The sequence below is a fragment of the Ambystoma mexicanum genome, chromosome 6p (genome assembly GCF_040938575.1).
Source record: "Ambystoma mexicanum isolate Mex_15411 chromosome 6p, UKY_AmexF1_1, whole genome shotgun sequence".
Taxonomy (NCBI): Eukaryota; Metazoa; Chordata; class Amphibia; order Caudata; family Ambystomatidae; genus Ambystoma; species Ambystoma mexicanum.
In genome coordinates this window covers 1,308,264,710-1,308,282,712 of record NC_090935.1, presented here as the reverse complement: position 1 = coordinate 1,308,282,712, position 18,003 = coordinate 1,308,264,710, and the positions used below count along the sequence as shown (strand labels likewise).

The following is an 18,003-nucleotide window of genomic DNA, read 5'->3' as shown; positions in this document are numbered from 1 at the left end:
TAGGGGAAGGTCAGGGAAAGTATAAAGTACCCGAGGAGTTGACTTGATATTGAGATTTATTGTTTGTTTTATTATTTGCAATACGCAAGCCTCCCCTCGGTTATAAGTGCGCAGCATTTACGAGATTGCGAAACTTAGTTACATCAACAAAAATATATACATACACATATTGACAAGGTCAGCAATATGAGGTGAATAGAAAGAGAAGTCAAAGATGACACCTAGGTTGTTCGCCACCCAGGATGGTGAAGGTAGGGGGTTAGGGTTTGCATACTTTGTATGTACACTGTACAATAACATTTTTTTACAAAAAGACAATCAGATTATAATGATTTAAACTGGGATTTGTACTCAACGAGCTGTTCTTTGGGTGGACATGGCACAGTGGCAATGTTTGGCGGCAATGCATCAGTGCTCTGCACAGAAACGCTCAAAATTCCATATCTGTGCTTCTCGAGTACAGCAACAATAAGGCCTTTAACAAAGTCGAACTCCATTTCCTCAGACTGGTTTGATCACCCATTGCTTACTTCTTTTTGCAAAGGCCGTAGTGTAGCGAAGCATCCCTACATTACCTGTAGTTCTAGATTGTTCACGGCACACATTCTCGTTATGGGCCAAGAACGCAAGTAGAGTCCTATATTTCATGCCCTGCATTCTGAAATGCAAGCGCTTTGGCCTGTACTTTAGGCACTTATTGTGGAACACTTCCAAACCTTCTGTGTGACAGAATTCTGTCAGCCCCCTCAAATTTCTTGATAAGAGTTTTATCGAAAACAATCTTCTCAATGGCTTTGTGTGTGGGCGAAGATGGAACCAACCACCACTTCTTCCGTGCCTCCTCTGGGGACAAAGGGTCATGTTCACATTGGTGGAAATGTAGGTTTTCTGACCAGCAGTGCACGTTGTACAGTGGTGCATCAGTGACCCCCATTTTTCAAGTATGATTTCCACTGACCCTTCACAAGTTTTGGAGCTCCACCAAAGATGGTTGGTGATAGACTGGGACCACTGTGAAATACTTTCCACACTTTGTTTTCCCCCCTGCAGCCGAGATTTTCTTATTGATTGATTGATTTAGCAAGATGCCATACATCAAATTGTTGTTTAATATGTGGGAACTGCTCTCATTGTCTTGGTAATTGAAATGTGTCCGTCTGTGGCTAAGAGGTCGATGTGCATTCCCCTCGATTGTACATATTCCACTGATTTTATAAATCCTAGTTTCTCCATGGCCACTGAGGATTTACATTGGGACTCCTGCACGACCACCAAATTCACAATTTTCTTACTATCCATGTCCTGAAAGTGGTAGGTGCAGTACTTGGCAGAAAATCCAGGGCTGTCGCACTGTCCATCGCCGGCTAGCCTGAATAGTTTGCCTTCGAATGTACTTGCTAGAGACAATTGTTCAATTTCCCAAGCATCACTAATGGGCCGAAATAGATAATCACGTTGGTATCTGTAGTACTGCTTTTTTAGAAATGAAATGGAGTCCCACAAACTGAAAGAAAGACTTTAACTTTCTAAAACTGGAGCCACTAAAAAATGATGCAGCTGCACACAATAGATTGCCTGCTGGCAGGTTCCCCAGCATCCGTTGTGCAGACCCTGAGAACGTATGATTTAATCTACAGGCGGCATGTATTGTGACGTTGCTGCCTTGTTTTTGACGAGTCAAATGAATCAATGGCTTCCGACATACTTTCCCTCTGACAGAATGCCCACATTTCAGCATACTTATAATATCCATCAAACAACTGTCAAATACTATGTATTTGCCCTCTTTCATTAGACTGTCATCCGGCATCACACTTGTTTCGGACTGCATCGTTGAGGACATAGCAGCAGCATTGAAATAAATATTGCCGATCTCAGGTTCTGATGCGTCGGTGAATGCTGCTGCTGGTTCATTCTCTCATTTCAACATCTGTTACTTCAACTTTGATGTGAGAACACAACAATGTTGACAGCTGTTTTGGTGGCAATTTCTGGGTGTAGATTGCGTGAATTGATCTGCGACTACTTCAGAGTTATCTTCAATACATTCAGCATCATCATCTTGTGGTGTTGCAGTCGCACTGTAGCAATGGTCCATTACAACTTTACTGGATTCTCCAGACATTCATTTCATGTTCTGCCCATTGGACATGAGCATCTCTAGTCTCAACACGCGGCGTCTGAATGAATAGTTCCTCCATAGTGTAAATGGTCTGGCAAGCAACATCTCATATTCGCTTCACTGTCTGTGTATGTATAGTTCGTACACCCACGGGTAACTAGGAGGACAGATTGGAAAAGGGATGTTCAGTTTAAACTGAAGATAAACTATAGTACAATTGACTGGAAAAAAACAAATTAGTCCCCAGCACAAAAATGTTTCTAAAGTTATGAACTGATTGTAACTAACCTTAGTTTTGTTTTTCTTTGCAACTTTTTTGACTCGACCTTCAACATCTGCACGATGTAGTTCTGATTCGTTTCCGCATCTCTTCCCTTCCTGTTGCGCTGCAACGACTATATTTTCTGTATCCGCATAGACAGCACGGATTGATGCTCCATCGACTCCCTGAAACACAGTACTTTCATTACTATGCATCACAATATTGTTAGCATAAAACACACGAGGACGAACACACAGGTACATCTCAATAGCTAAACACGATTTAAACATTGTGTAGAACAATCAAACGACAAGTATTCGAGCTCTGATGACCTAGTTCGATGGAACCGTCAGCATCCATACCTCTGGCTCTGCATGGACTGCCATGAATGATTGTATTGGAGAGGAGGCATCAGCAACTCCCTGAAACACAGTACTTGCGTTAGTATGGTTTTCAATACTGTAAAAATGCACACACTTGGGGTCGACGGCACAGGTACATATAAAGAGATCACCACAAATGATGCTTTGTCTAAAAGAAAAAAGGAATAGTTAAATAAGATCAGATTTAATTGACTTATTTCTCCGATTTCTTTACATCTGCATCATCTAAATGGGATGCCGTGATTGTAGTGGAAGCTCCATCGTCTCCCTGAAACACAGTACTTGCGTTAATAGGGAAGAAACTATAGCAAATGGAATCACGTTATATGATCACGCTCGATGGAGCTGTCAGTATCCATACCTCGTGCTGCTGAAGAACATCTAGGGCTGGTGTCAATGTGGTGGACGCTTCAGCATCTCCCTGAAAGACAGTACTTGCATTAGTATGGATAACACGAATTATAACTGAAAACAAACACCAGGCGACGATAACCAAGGTGTATATCCATTGGAAAGCACTAAGCAAACAATTGGTAAACTAATCACACGATACATAAAAACTATTACTTGACATGCATAAAACAAGTCTGTAGCGGAATAGCCAAGTAAGATTACCTGATACGCGCTAGAAGTGGTTGATAACTGCGACCATGTCAAGGATGTAGAATGTTCTTGCTTCAGATTCAAGGGATAGTCAAGCAGTTGTAAAGGTAAATTAGTGTTTGATAATGAAATACCAATATTTAAAATTGCCATGTAAGGAGACAGAATACTTGAGTAATGTATTTGAAAATGCGCAATTTAGCACAGTTCCCTGTGCCCATATATAGATTTTGTTTGTGGGTTATGAAATGTAAAAATAATATATTGATAAATGTAATTATTCAAAAAGCTATACACTCATATCAATGTCGAAAGTATTACAAATTGGAAACACCTAAAATATCAATTAATCCATTCGGCTACCTACACACTACCGCAAGGCGTAAAGCTAAAAACGGACACTTGACTCACCAGTGGCGGAATGCGGACGAATAGAGTGGGAATAGTGTTTGCGAGCAATTTTCGTGCCGTTCGCCGTTTATTTTTTGTTAGCCAAAATGTGGGGTACATGTTCGAGGGGAAAGTGCCGGCTGCAGATGCGGTATCGAACACCCCTCTTGTCCTCAAAGACTTGTTGGACTCTACTTCAAGCTCATGCAGTGGATATCCGCAATGTCTGACCCATTCTCTTATTCAATCAACAGTTTTCGGGAATACATGCATTGTAGTGCCTTCAGATTTAGCCTGGGTCTTCGAAGGGCGACCGCTAATCTAACAGGCAGGCATTGTTGAAAATTCTGAAAAGTAAATATCGACATTATTAAACAATCTTGATGAATAAAAATGTGATACAAAAGTAAATGAACCATACAATGTTCAATGCAAAGTTTTTTTTTTAACTCGCCGGAACTATACCAGTTCATCATGTGCGGCTTAGTGTTTGCATAAGTGGCAGAAATTTGTAAATTATGTGACTAACCTCTGAACATGTGATTCGTCCCTTGGATGTTTTGTCTTGCACGAGAAGGCAACATGCTTACATTATAGAATGGACCCCCGAAGGATGCAATTAGATGACAATTGACACAGATGAAAATAAATAGATCAATAGCATAAAAATTGAAACTCAAGTCAATAGCAATGAGCCAAATGAACATACCACTATTGGGTACTCTAATCGCAAATAGATAGAAATTTAAAAATGACCGAAATATGACTAAGATACATGGCCTTACCTTGACCAACAAACAGTTGGATTCAGCAGGCCGAGCAGTATGTTGCAGGAGAACAGGAAGATGGCCACAGGTAGCACACTGACAAGTTTGCTCAAAGCGGTCACAGATGGCACGACGACGAGCAGATTAGCATAGATCTCAGTGCTTCTCAGGTAGAACGTTCAGGAGTTGACTTGCAAAGCACAAAGATGTTCTCATGAGACATATCAAGTGGTTTATAAAGTATTAGAAACAGGGGTGTGTTTGTGAATTAATGACGTGTGTATGTCGTGGTATTATGTGGTTTGCAGGGGGGGGCGGCCAGCCTTAGGGGGAAGACTGCCTGGAGACACGGGGTCTGAGGAGGCCATGTGAGCGATTGCCCCTTTGGCATGGGATACCTTTTGAAGTGTACATGGTGTTTGGCACCTTGGCCGTTATCGCCCCTGACAGCACACCATGGCAACGCTCATCCACTGGTGCGAAATGCCTTTGATAGGGGAGGGGGATGGATGGATGGATGGGCCAGTGGGCGTGCAGGCAAGTGTGTGGGAGCGAGGGGCCATCAGGCCCCTCTCATCCTTTACTTCTCAGTAGAAACTCGGACCAAGTGCCTCCAGTAGTGTGTTCGCCCCTTGCCCTTATGTGATGCTAACTTTGGTTGACATTCGCGTAGATGGGACCACTGAGCAGGACACGGGGCATCCATTTTTGTACCCCCTTTCGACTTCCATCTTGATGACCAGGCCTCACTGCGATAGTACAGCGCGCAGAGCACATGGCCCCCACCCTCGTTCCCACTCTGACTGGAAAACTCTGGAGGTATTTACAACAGCTAATAAATGTAACACATCAATCTTCCTCCGAGATCACTGTCCTGCATGTGAACCAGCCTGAACTAAGCACATAGCTCGTTCATCTCCACAAACGTGTCCTTGCCCACGCACCGTCGCCAGTGGAAACTTACTGCCATTCTGACCCTGTGTCCTTGCAAGGTATTCTCTTCATGTGCCAGACCACTGACCATGCCATGATGCCCACATAGCAGATCCCCAACTAACATTAGACCCCTACCACAGTATATTGTTGCCTATCAATAACAAATGACATACCGGAGATTCTTGTGAGCACAGACCCACACTTCAACCAGTGTGTTAATTGATAGTATAGATATATGTGTGACTTTTATAGAGACATAACCTACTGAAAGACTGAGAATATATTATGTTAGCTTAGATAGTGACCACCCCGCTTCACAGCGACCTGACCTTCACCCATTCGGAGCACTGATGTCTGACGTCCATCCTTGAATGGAGACACACTTTATCCATTTAAACAATCGAAACAACCGCTGTTGAAATATATGTGGTATTTTATTTTTTATCTTATTTTGATGGCACAAAAATACAAGACTTTACACATTGTACAGGTCAGGTTGCAGCACAGCGAGGGAAAATCCCCTGTACTGACCGCTGTCACTCGGGAAAGTTTCTCTTATGGCACGAACGGCACAGGCGGGTATTACTCTTCGAACGCGGTGTCCAAGCATCCCGTGAAGCCACCATGTAAAGGAACGATAGGCCACCAGCCGGTACCACCTGTGAAAAAGAATGATACAAACTGTTTTTAAATGAACAAGATAAGTTTATTAAATGTTTGTTGTCAATGACAATTCTTGTAACTAATGGCATTCTGCTTGGACAAATGCTATCTAGAGACTGCACACTATTGAACGACTTTCATGCGTTAACATAATATTTATATGTAATTTTGGATATAGTAGAAGACTATGAAATAGGAGTGGCATCACAAGCAGAGTATACTTACTCGTTACTCGGATTACGAGGACGAACAGTTGCGAAGTTCGTGCATAAGCACCATCATTATCCTCAACACGGACCGTGTGAGGCAGGCTGCCCTGAAGTCTGGCAGCTCGGTGATGCATTGCGGTCGTGGCTTGCCTTCTGAGATGTAGGCCACGCATCCCGAGTTTTCACAGCAGCAGCAGTTCTCCTCCTCTGTTGGCATTAGCTTGCACCGATTGCATGTGCACCAGGTGGAAACACCGTCCATGCGACTAGGTCCAGTGTCTTCATCCGTTGATTCGTCCTGCCAACTGCCGTCCAAAGCCCCATCGTTTTTGCGTGTTTCCCTTTCCAGTAGTTCCTCCTCGGTATACTCGGGCTCGTACATGTAGGGCATTATTGTAGCCATTGTGTGGTAAACAAACTAAAATAATTTATAGCGATGGTACAGGTGTTCACACGGGCTACAAGCGGCAAAGGTAGCTGACCAGAGCACAGAAACGAGTCACAGAATACTCAAAGTAACAGAGAGAGGAATGGAATCGAAAATCTGCTGCTATGTGTTGTGAAACGGTCTGTTTATACTTCTTGTGTAAAGAGGCTTCCTGCCGTTTCCATGGCGACACGTCATTAGCTTAAGCGCAGCGATTGTTGACACGAGACGTGCTTTGGCGTTGTGAAATAGGTGGTACGCGTCTGCTGATGACAGGCTCAGGGGCGGGGGATATGATTTAGTGCCGCAAAAGCAGGTCAGCCAGGGCGATGGGGCAAGTGATAGGATTATCACAAAATGGCAACACCCTGGTGCCTGTTTTCGCGTGCGCTTAATGGACGAAAACTCGGGTAAGGTCCATAGGAAATTTTTCTAAAATCATGCGACTTAGGCTTAAAAACACATGGACGACCAGTAGGGACAATAAAACATTTTGACCGAACCATTCCTTTAATGCTAAAGGATATTTGTACCGTGCACTAACACCACCGGGGTGGTCCTCTGGCGCTCTGGAGGCTCTGAAAAAAGGGAGGGGGGTTGGAGGGTGAGTTAGTGGGAATGAGCTGGAAAAGTGCAAGATAGCAGTGATGGGCTGTTGGCAGCCTCAGCCCGGTGGGTCCGTTGGCTGGGCTTGGGGTGTTTTACGGTTGGTAGTCGTCGTGTGGTGTTGTGCGAGTCTATGTGTGGTTTGTTTTGTTGTTTCAATGTAGTGAAGTTTGTGCGGTTTGCTGCGATAAGGCTTGTGGTTGTGTTTGGTTTGAGAGGTGTATGTAGAGGAGTGAAATTGTTAGTGGGTTGGTTATTGATTCATGCTTTCACGCTTGGTCCAGGCTTGGCAGGAGTCGTATATCAAACATTGAATTACTTTTCTATCGAAACGCGACGCAGGCTAGGCTGAGGATTCCATCTAAGTGCTGCATATGCTAATATGTACAATTCCATCTAGATGTGGCACGTGCTAAGCTAAGGAATTCTCTATATGTGCACATGCTAGTATTCACAGTTCTGTCTAGATGTGGTGCATGCTAGTTTAAGAATTCCCTCTATGTGTGCAGATGCTTACATTTATAATTCTGTCCAGATGCGACGCAGGCTAGGTTGAGCAGTCCAACTAAGTGTGGCACATGCTGACATTCACAGTTCTATCTAGATGCGACGCTGGCTAGGTTGAGGATTCCATCTATGTGTGCACATGTTAAGAATTTTCTGTGTGGTGCATGCTAACAATCTTGATCTCATCTAGATGCGACGCAGGCTAATCTTTACATTTCCCTCCAGGTGTTGTACTAGCTTACATTGGCAGGTTAGTAGGTATGTATTGCAGGGCAACATTTACAGTCCATTAGCAGTGGTCACAAGTCTTTCCAAGTCTAAGGCAGTCTATGCTATGGAACGGTAAGGTAGAGTTGCAGGGGTTTTCTGGAATAGAGCAATTGCTCTACACCCCACCCATGCCACGCTCAGTTTTTGTTGGTGTCTGCCGACTACTGGCTTCCCCCGCAGACACTACTGGTGCCACCTCTGTTGGAGCCGCCCTTTGCCTCAGGCCCTTAGCCAAGGGGGTTGCCGGGCAGGGGGCTGCCCTGGGGTGTCATTATGAGGGTGTAATGGGCCAATCACGTTGGGAGGGAGGTCGGGAAGGCGGGGAAAAGGACACCAGGAAGCGGGGAGACTTGGAGGGGGAATCCACGCTAAGAGCGTGCATTACGCGCATTTTAAGCACACAAAAAAAATGCTTTTGGGGGCAGACTATGGTGGATGGGCCCAGGGCGATCGTACCTCCCAGAGGGGTTTGCCAGTAATGGCATTGGTGCGGCACGGGCACCAAGTCTTTAGGCCTCTGTTTGCCCTGGTCTCAATGGGCCAATCACATCGGGAGGGAGGTCGGGAAGGCGGGGAAAAGGAAACCTTTTACACCTCTTTACATGCTGTCAGCCAAGCCTTGCAGGTCAACAATTTAAAAAACCAATATCTGGGAGGCGTGTTAAGCAATTTTCTACCCTGTTTTAAGTGGTTTACATTTCTGCTGCCCTAGTGTCCCAGGTCAGCAACAGTGACAGTAGCCATGCAGTTGGATTTGGTGTGAAAAAAAAAAGCCCCATTTTTTTTTTTTTTAACTGTAGGTCTGTATGTTTGCAGGTAATTTCTAAATGCACATTTTTCGAATTTGAAGCAATGTGGTAAATTGCACCTGGTTAAAAAAAGCAAAAATACAAAAATTCAACGTAGAGTAATACAAAAATAAAGACAATAGGCATGAATAAAGACAACCTATGGAAAAATCAATACAAACTGGGAGCCTTCCTCCAAGGCCTACTACTTCTAGACAACACCCGTTTCTGTGTAATAGTGCACATACAACAGTTTACTGATCATCAGTATAAACACTCCTCGAAGGAAAAAAAAAAAGGACTCGATGCACTGCTTTGTAAGGAAAACGATTTATTTTGTATACCAAAAGGAAAAAAGGTATCCGAAGGTCCCGTAGAAACAACCTGATGCAGAGTTCTCAGTTCAAAGCAAGTATGAGGTTTTTAAGAAAACAAAATCATCACTCATGATGTGATCAATATACAGTGTTAATCCCCCCCCCACCCTCATTGGATACCACATACATGCATACTACTAGTCCCCTGAAGTCCCTTGACTGATTGGCCACTTCCTAATCTACTTCTACCCTCTAGGATTCCCTAGTCTGTCACCTTGGTTCACAGCTACTGGATTGGTAAATGACCTGGAATGTTACCCCGCCACATCTGCCTCCTCACATGGTGTGCACCTCGTCATTAGTATGAGGTCAGTGGACAACTCTGAGGTGAAATTGACGCTCTGAAATATTAGTGCGCTCCTCGATAACAGACGCGCAGGCACACCAGTTCTGAACTAGATTTGTTGGCATCACCTCGTGCTCTTCGTATAACAAATCACCGGATGTTCAGCTCCTTGCTCCCCTCTTCATTTGCCCACCCTCGGTAAACCATCTTGCTCTCTTGAGAACCACATTAATTGGCCCAATTCTGATGGATTTGCATGCTCCATTTTCCAGCTGCCTGCCAGTTCAAATACGACGCCCATTGTCCACAGTAACCCAGTGCCCTAAATCAAGCATTTTGGCAGCTCGAGACCTCTGATCTGGATCCCATGATTTGTCCTTCTGAACGGGCGCAGCCCTACCCTCACTCTGCCATTCACATTCCAATCGTGTTCCACAGGCTTACAATTTGATACAAATTAAACAATGCCATTATTCGCATATGCCGCACTGCTACACCTCCAACAGGCAATGCAAAATGCTAGGCCTCACATCCAATATGGCGATGCTTCATTATTTCCTGCACCCAGGCCCTCCGTCTACATCCTCATCGTTCCACATAGTTCACTACTGCTACATAGCATCAACTATGCCCTATACATGAACCTACCTAAGCCTCTAACTACTTTAAAAATATATTGGTCTCTCCAAATTGCGCTCTCCCAGCTCCCTGCAGCCACGTACCTTCACTTTCTTGTGTGTAAATACATTATTCTTAGCCTGAATCATTTAGCCGTGTATGGGAACTTTACGTGCATCCCAACAACAGTTTCGCTTACATGGGGACACCTGGATTAAACATGGGTGTTCTGGTTCTTAAATCTGCAACTTCCCGGCTAATCTGGTATGCCCTCTTTCCTCTCCTGTCCAACAGTTTTCATTATATGTACCCAGGCCTCCAGATAAGGTGCGTAGCAGGCATTTTACGCATAAAAATCTTGTAAATGTGATAGCTTTACTATTTTCCTGTGTACATTTACACACAAGTTTAGAGCAGAGGGCAGTGCAAAGGTCAAATTACTTGACAGAAACCAGAAGGCGTATTTTGATTTTTATCTACATGGATGTAATTGCAAGCCCTGGCTAAAAACCTCTGAAACAATCTATTTCTCGGAGGCCTTTCAAAAAAAATAAACTGCACACTGTGATAAAAAGGAATGGTTTATTTCCATTCAGCGCCTGCTGTGCTGCAGCGCATGGAGCAAACCGAAGCACTGTATTTTCCTAGCATTTTAGGAGTGTAAAATGTAGAAGATGGAAAACTAAGGTGCAATTGAGAATTAACATTTAACAAATTATGCTTTTCTTTCCAGTGAAAGCAAACCAGTATTGTGCAATTGTATTTTGCCGAGTTCCAGTGCTGTGTGCATAATCACGCAGAGGCAGATCATTTTTACACTTCTAATTTAATTTACACACTAATTATGTAAACAGCTTGTAAAACGTTGACTATGCACAATCTAGTTTATATCCATTCAGCCTTGCATTCAATGGGGTACATTACTATAAATGGTCAGTGGCAGCAGAGTCTTTGCTCAAAAGTGAGTGACTCATTACACCAATCACAGGTATTCTAGCATCTCATATCTACAATTAAAACATCCGAAACCTGACTCTCCAGTAAGTGCAAGCGCTGTTCAAAAACAAACAAAAGAAAGTTACATTTTTAATTGAAACTCAGCAAAATCTGTCTCTGCTTGCTAACATTTTCCGAATTCATTCTTCTGTTAGGGACAGCGATGTTTGTCATATCGACGAATGCACTTACAAAACGTGTTTGAAATGTAGTTCGGGTCCCAATTAAAACATATCTTCAAAAAGAAAACTGCCTTTGTGTGCTTGCTTAATTGCTACATAGGTCAAGTCCTTCGAGCTTGCAGTCCGGTAGGTGGCCATAACGAGGCTCTGCTTTCTTTGTTGCTAGGCAACCAAGCGGAATAACGCCACGCAACATCTGCCGGCAGGCGGAAGAGCTAGCCCAAGACTAAGGGCAGATCAAGGCGGTTTGCCCCTGTTCAACTCATGGAGCCAGGAGCCATAATTAACTTTCGTGACTCAGATATAATTCACGCGGCTTATCTTCGCCCGTCTTCGCTATGCTACCAGAGGTAATGCTTCCCCACCAGTCAGTACCCCTGACCGTGCCGTAGTATTGTCATCGCCATCTGCTTGTCTGTCTTTGACAATGCTCAGTCCTGCATCATGCCCTACCGCCATAAAATGACTTACCCAATTATATTGTGTTGTCTGATTCATTGCATTTCTTAATTTTTTTATTTTATTGCATTTGTTACACGCCCACAACCTTAGGTATCACAGCGAGGTTACAGACAGCTTAATAAAACATACATTAATAAGCCATTACGGCGCAGTTACAGTAGAATTAGCAGCAAAGCAGTGGTACAGATCCAGAGATGTTAACAACAAGGCATACAAAGTAAGGAGCACAGTTTACAATGCAAGTGGTACACACAAGTGCAGAGTTATTTACAGGTAATATGATGGCGGTTATTATGGTATAGGTTAAATAGCCAGATTTTTAGCAATTTTTAGAAACCAGTAAAAGTTTCCTCATTTTTGATAGTGAGCGGTAGGGAGTTCCAGTGTTTAGGGGCTAGATATTGGAAGATACTGCCCCCAGCTCTGGTATTTTTTTAACAGGGCATTGCTAAGAGTGAATGGTTATTAGATCTTAGGGATCTAGTGATTTCTTTTTTGGCAATCGCATGGTTAAGGTAGATGGGAGCATTTTTATTGAGGCATTTGAAGGTGATGCACAGAGTATTGAAGACGACTCTGGCTTTGATGGCTAACCAGTGGTGTTCTCTTCTAGTTTTGGAGATGTGGTCAGATTTTCTTATTCTGAGGGTGGCTCGTAGGGCTTTGTTTTGTAAAAGTTGTAATTTGTTGAGGTTCGAGATGGATGTACCAAGTAATAGTACATTACAGTAGTGAAGCCTTGATAATATCAAAGCCCTGGCTAGGGTAATGCAACTGGTAGGGGTCAAGAATTAGCGACTTAGTGCGATAAGTTTAGAGGTGTAGGAGGTGGGAGAGAGCGCTGATGGTTAGAGTCCAAATATACTCCTAAAGGGTTTACATTTTTCAGTACCGGTATCATAGAACCATCTATCTTGATGGCAAAGTAGTGTGGATGAAGTGCACTTATTTTGGATTGACAGATGAGAAATCTGTCTTCTCATCGTTGAGGCAGAGGCTGTTTAATGGCATTGATTTTGTGGATCGTCAGTATCTTGGGTGTAGTTCCCTGAGAGTGGGATAAGGAGCAGGGTGTCATCTGCAAAATTGGGTGTAGATGACACCCATATCGTCTAGCGCTGAGAAGAGAAGCTTAGTATATGCGTTATAGAGTGTGGGTGAGAGGCAAGAGCCTTGAGGTATTCCAATGGGAACTGGTATGGGGGTCTGCAGCTTCTTTGCCTATGGAGACTCTAGAGGTTCGTTCCGCTATAAAGGATTTAATCCATGTGGTAGTGTCAGTGGAGAAGTTAAAGTCTCTAGCTATGGTGGAGCAGAGTTTGTTATGATCCACAAGATAGAACGTTGCAGATAAATCCAGTAGGAGGAGGATGCACAGTTTTCCTGTGTCTCTGATGGAATCCATCTGGATTTTGAGGTCCAGGAGGGCTGTTTCCGTACTGCGATTAGGACAGAAGCCCGATTGTCTGGTACCAAGGAGTTGGTTCTGTTCCAGGTGTGCTTGGATTGGGCAGTAGGCTATTTTGTCGAGGATTTTTAGTAGCAACAGGACTGTTATTGGCCTATAATTAGTGGGAACAGAAGGATCGAAGCATTTTATTTTTTTTTATTTATTTTTTTTTTTAGAAGGGTTGTAACCCATGCTTCCTTAATGCTGGCAGGAACCAATTTGGCATTAAAGGAGATGTTTACAAATTTAGTTATAATAGGTGTCAGTGAGTGGGCACATTATTTTTCGCTGGGACAGAATCTTCTTGCAATTGGAGGCTTTGAGCTTAGATATGGTATCAAACAATAATTCTTGGGAGAGTGAAGCAGAAGATGGGGTTGCTTTTCTCATTAGAGGTCGGTAGGTGATTGACAGGAGCCGATTCATCTGCTAGAAGTTGCTTTTTGGTAGAAATTTTATTTTGAAGTAGATCAATCTTGGCAGCTAGAGCGTCTTGGATAGTGGTACACCACTCTTTGCTGGTATTGGAGTTTGTGGCCGGGGCTAGATTTTCCAATTCTTTTAGGATTGAGAATAATTCTTTTGAGTCGGACACAGCGTTACTGATCCGAGCATTATATGCATTAGCTTTGTGGGTAATAATAGCCGTTTCGTAGGTTTTATTTGCCACCCGATAGGCTTTTTCAGTCTCTGCTGTGGGATGTTTTCTGAAAGTGTGTTCAAGGGCGTGTTTAGTTCTCCTAAGTGTGACAAGATCATCATTGAAACAAAAACATGATCGTTGGTGGAGCGTTTCGTTTTGGTGGTGAGAGGGGCTACAGCATTGATGGTAGAGGTGGGGCAGTTATGGTAAGCATCTGCTAGTAGGCAGGGTTTGTCGTTGGAAATAGACAATGTATCTAATGATTTGGAGAGCAAGGGCACTAGGTTTTCAGTTGAGTTTACGAGGATTTCTGGTTTTGTAGGAGTTGGTGATTTTGGGATTGGTAGGAGGGGGATTGGTGCTAATGGTGAACATGATGTTGTGGTTGTCTGTCCCGTCTAGAGGAGAGATCGAGTCGATGGCAGTATCTGTGTTGAGCGAGAGGATCCAATCAAGGGCTCTACCTTTGATGCGAGTGGAGGCATTCACTAGTTGGATAAAGCTCATATCCTTCAGAGAGGAGTGCAGTGCTTCTACTTTAGGGTCTAGGCTATCATTAAATCCTAGGTTGAAATCTCCCAAAATGACGCATTTGGTGTTGGGCCTGATGAGTGGCGCTAATATTAAAGGGATGTCTGTTGGAGTTAGGAGATCTATAGATCACTACTATGTGGATAGTTTGTTTATGGGTAGTTTGGCGAGCAATATTTCGTAACTTGCTATGTTTTCTATGGGGCATGGTCTTAATTGGAGTTTAGTCTTGGCGATGATGGCAACACCACCTCCATGCGAGTGGGTCATATCCGTTCAAAGGATGGTATAGTCTGGTGGAATTGCGAGAGTTAGGAGAGGGCCAGAGGCTTGGTGAAGCCATGATTCAGTGACTACTAGTATGTCAAGCTTTGATTCTGTAATGAGGTTGTGTATTTCAAAATGGCATGAGCTCCTACATTTATGAGGGCGCCTTGGAGGATGGTCAGAGGTTTCTGCCTAGAGAGGTCTACAGTCATAGTGGTCATAGGTTGGGCTTTGTTTCGTGTTGAGATAACGCACCTCCTGGGAATAAAACATAGGATAGGCACAGTGTACCAGATGCAAGCGAACGCGATAGTTTAACGATTAAAAGGCTTGCTTAAAGAACGCTTAGCAAAGCCCACCACGTCATTGTGCAAAAACTGGCAGTACTGCCTCCAATTAGCCATTTCTGCTCTTTGCGACTCACCCAGTGCAGATCATCATATGACTCTGCACGAAATTGTAACTGGCAGGAGGATGCATGTGCCCGTTCCACCTGCACACTAAATTGCCACGGCACAGGTTTTGGGAGAATTGCAAACGTATCAAAATGAAATGACAAAATTCCCTCAAATACATCTCCCACCAGGTAACAAATCGGCATAGCAAACTATGAAGAACAGACAGGTGCGCATAGCATAGCGAGGAAGAATTCCCACAAGCGCAGCACGTCTATCCAGGTGATAAAATACTGGTCTGTAATTTCGTACAGAAGTGGGAGGAACCGAAATTCATTGGTCCTTACGAAGTAGTGTATTTGACACCCACAGCAGTGAAGATAAAGGAAAGAAGGGCATGGATTCACGTTTCCAACACTCGCAAAGACAACAGCAGCACCCCCCCAGAAGAGAAGGGAACCAACTTGATGGGAAGTTTAAGCCAATTGTCATTGACTTTTTTTTTTTTTAGCTCTAAGACTTTACAGAAAGCCCACACGTAAAGGTAAAGTAGGGCATGTCAGAAGTGGGGGGGGAAATGGGAGAAAATATAAACACGATAGGGGTAGGATTTTGTTTAGGTTTTTGGTCTTCTCTTCTTTCTCCGGTTTTTAATGCATAAAAAAGTGGGGGGGATGCACAGACAATGGGGAAGGGACACGTACTAAGAAGTATATTTAGTGCTGAGAATTTCTAGGACTCATTGGGGAGGGAGGCAACAGGGCATCTGAAAATGTCTGGTATGAGGCGATGAAACAGTATGCCAAGAGCACTAACTGCAGTTGCTATGTGGGCTCGCTAATCCCGCACGTCACAGGGACACCAAAACAATTCTTGCCAGAGAAAGGGGGAAGTCTAATTCACCTGTCATTATGTAAGACTCCGAGCCGGTTTCAAGGGCATGCAGTAGGAGAACAATGAATAGATGGAGGAGGTATGTGCAGACAATTATATTCAGCTTAAAAGCATGACCAGGGAAGCATGTAATATTAGAATATATCACAGAAGGGGCGCAAAGGGGTTGGGGGAGGGGTGACAGTCACTGCTCACAGGCGGATATATTACAAGAATTTGACGGGACACAATATCCCGTGATGCTACACCAGACCCCTGATGCAGATTGGGATTTATTTGTTTAACAATGGGAAATGGGAACGGGGGATGGTTCAGTGCCGCGCAGAAGGGTTAGTGGGAGGTGAAGAAAGCAAATTAACTGCAGGGTAATATGGAACGCCGATGTGCATGCCTTTACGTGGATATACGCGAGACAACCAGTGTACATAAAGCCACTCGGACAGCTTTCCTTGTGTTTCTGAGCAACAGGAAAAATCATAATGGGAATTAACACTGGCTGCTGGAAGACTAGGAGCATCGCAGCGTTGCAGTAAGGGACGGCGGCAGTGATGGAATACTGGTGGGCCTGTAAATCTAAAGCCTTTGCCCAACTGCTACCAGACTGGGTAGGGGTATGTGCATTTGTGACCCTCCACAACCCTGCCTTAGTCCTACCCCATGCTTACGTACTACATTTCAACTATCTCCCTACACTGGTGCAAAAGAAAAGGGAAAAAGCAGAAAGAGGTGAAAGGCGAACAAAGGCAAGTGGCAAAAAGGAAAAGCAGCAGTAACTACATCTTAGCAGAATCACAGAGTTTGGATGCGATCCCACAGCACTTCAGACTTTTCAACAAGACATCAACTTTACTACTACCCGGGATACAAGCAGCCACAAATGCCAAGTGGCTGCAGATTACCCGCTATGAGGTGCTACAGCAGGTTAATGTGACCAAAAAAGGACTGAAAGCAGTGCGGAAAGAGCTCCGGGCCTTGTGCCTGGTGGCCCTCCAGAATCTGGTTGTTCTCGATCTAATGACTGCACTGGAGGGCAAGGTCTGCCATAAAATTGGAGGCAGCAGCTGCACGGCAATAACCGCCAACTATGCTGCCAATGGGACACACTCAGAAGCAGACTATGAAATCTGTACACTAAATGAAAAGATGGTAAAAGAAAAGCACGACACTGCCTCAGACAATTGGCTGGACTCACTGTTTGCCTGGGTACCCGAGTGGCTAGCGGCTCTGTTCAAAATAACAGTCCCCATGCACATCTGGAGGCTAGCCTTCTTTGCCGGACAGAGGATCAAGAATTGCAATTGCTGCAAGGAAAAGTACGGTATATAATGCCTGCTAATCAAATTGGTGACAAGGGTAGCAGATTTGAGATGCAGCCTCCGAGGGTGAATGAGGGCGAGAAAGGAGTGCATGTGGTCTTTGCAGTGCCACCACCAAATGCAGAGGACTATGATGCTTTTTGGTTAGCATGCCCTTTAGATCCACAGGATTGCATAATACTTTGGTCCACAATGCATACAAGGATGAGGGGAGGGACATGGACAGGGTAACAGATATGGATGCCCAAGAAAAAGGGTCAAGAAATGTGTTAGGCAGAATCCTGTGCAGTTCCCTTAGGGAACACTGCAAAAAGATTAAGACTACAGGAGTAAGCAGTAAACCCAATTGGTAGCAGTCTGCACCACCCAGATTTACCTGGTAGCTGTGGCTGAGCAGTCAGACTTCTCTCAAGAAGAGTAAGGCAGTATGTGGAGTATACACAATACGGCTAAAAACACAGTAGAGCAAACAAACACTGACCAGAGCTTTGTATCAAAAAGTATAGTTACTTATTTAAAACACACTTTAGGCAATACACTAGCACTCCAAATCAAAAGCAAGTTAAAACACAGTCAGATAAAGTATACACACCTCCCTTAATAACTATTAGACAAGTCAGAGTTAAAACACCACTATTTGTTAAGACAGATGT

At 43.9% G+C, this 18,003-nt stretch overlaps 1 protein-coding gene across 2 annotated transcripts in view; it reads right to left on the bottom strand.

Annotated features, from left to right (window-relative positions):
- The window catches only part of HAUS6 (HAUS augmin like complex subunit 6), a 1,011,950-nt gene that overhangs the window by 906,786 nt on the left and 87,161 nt on the right, over positions 1-18,003 (bottom strand). Inside the window, exon 1 of one of the 2 annotated variants that reach the window (XM_069625970.1) lies at positions 2,411-2,719. The exons of the other annotated variant lie outside the window; for it this stretch is intronic. Coding sequence (XP_069482071.1) covers positions 2,411-2,674 — 264 coding nt within the window. The 5' untranslated portion in view covers positions 2,675-2,719. Of the gene's footprint in view, positions 1-2,410; positions 2,720-18,003 lie in introns of those variants that run through there. 2 annotated transcript variants of the gene reach the window in all.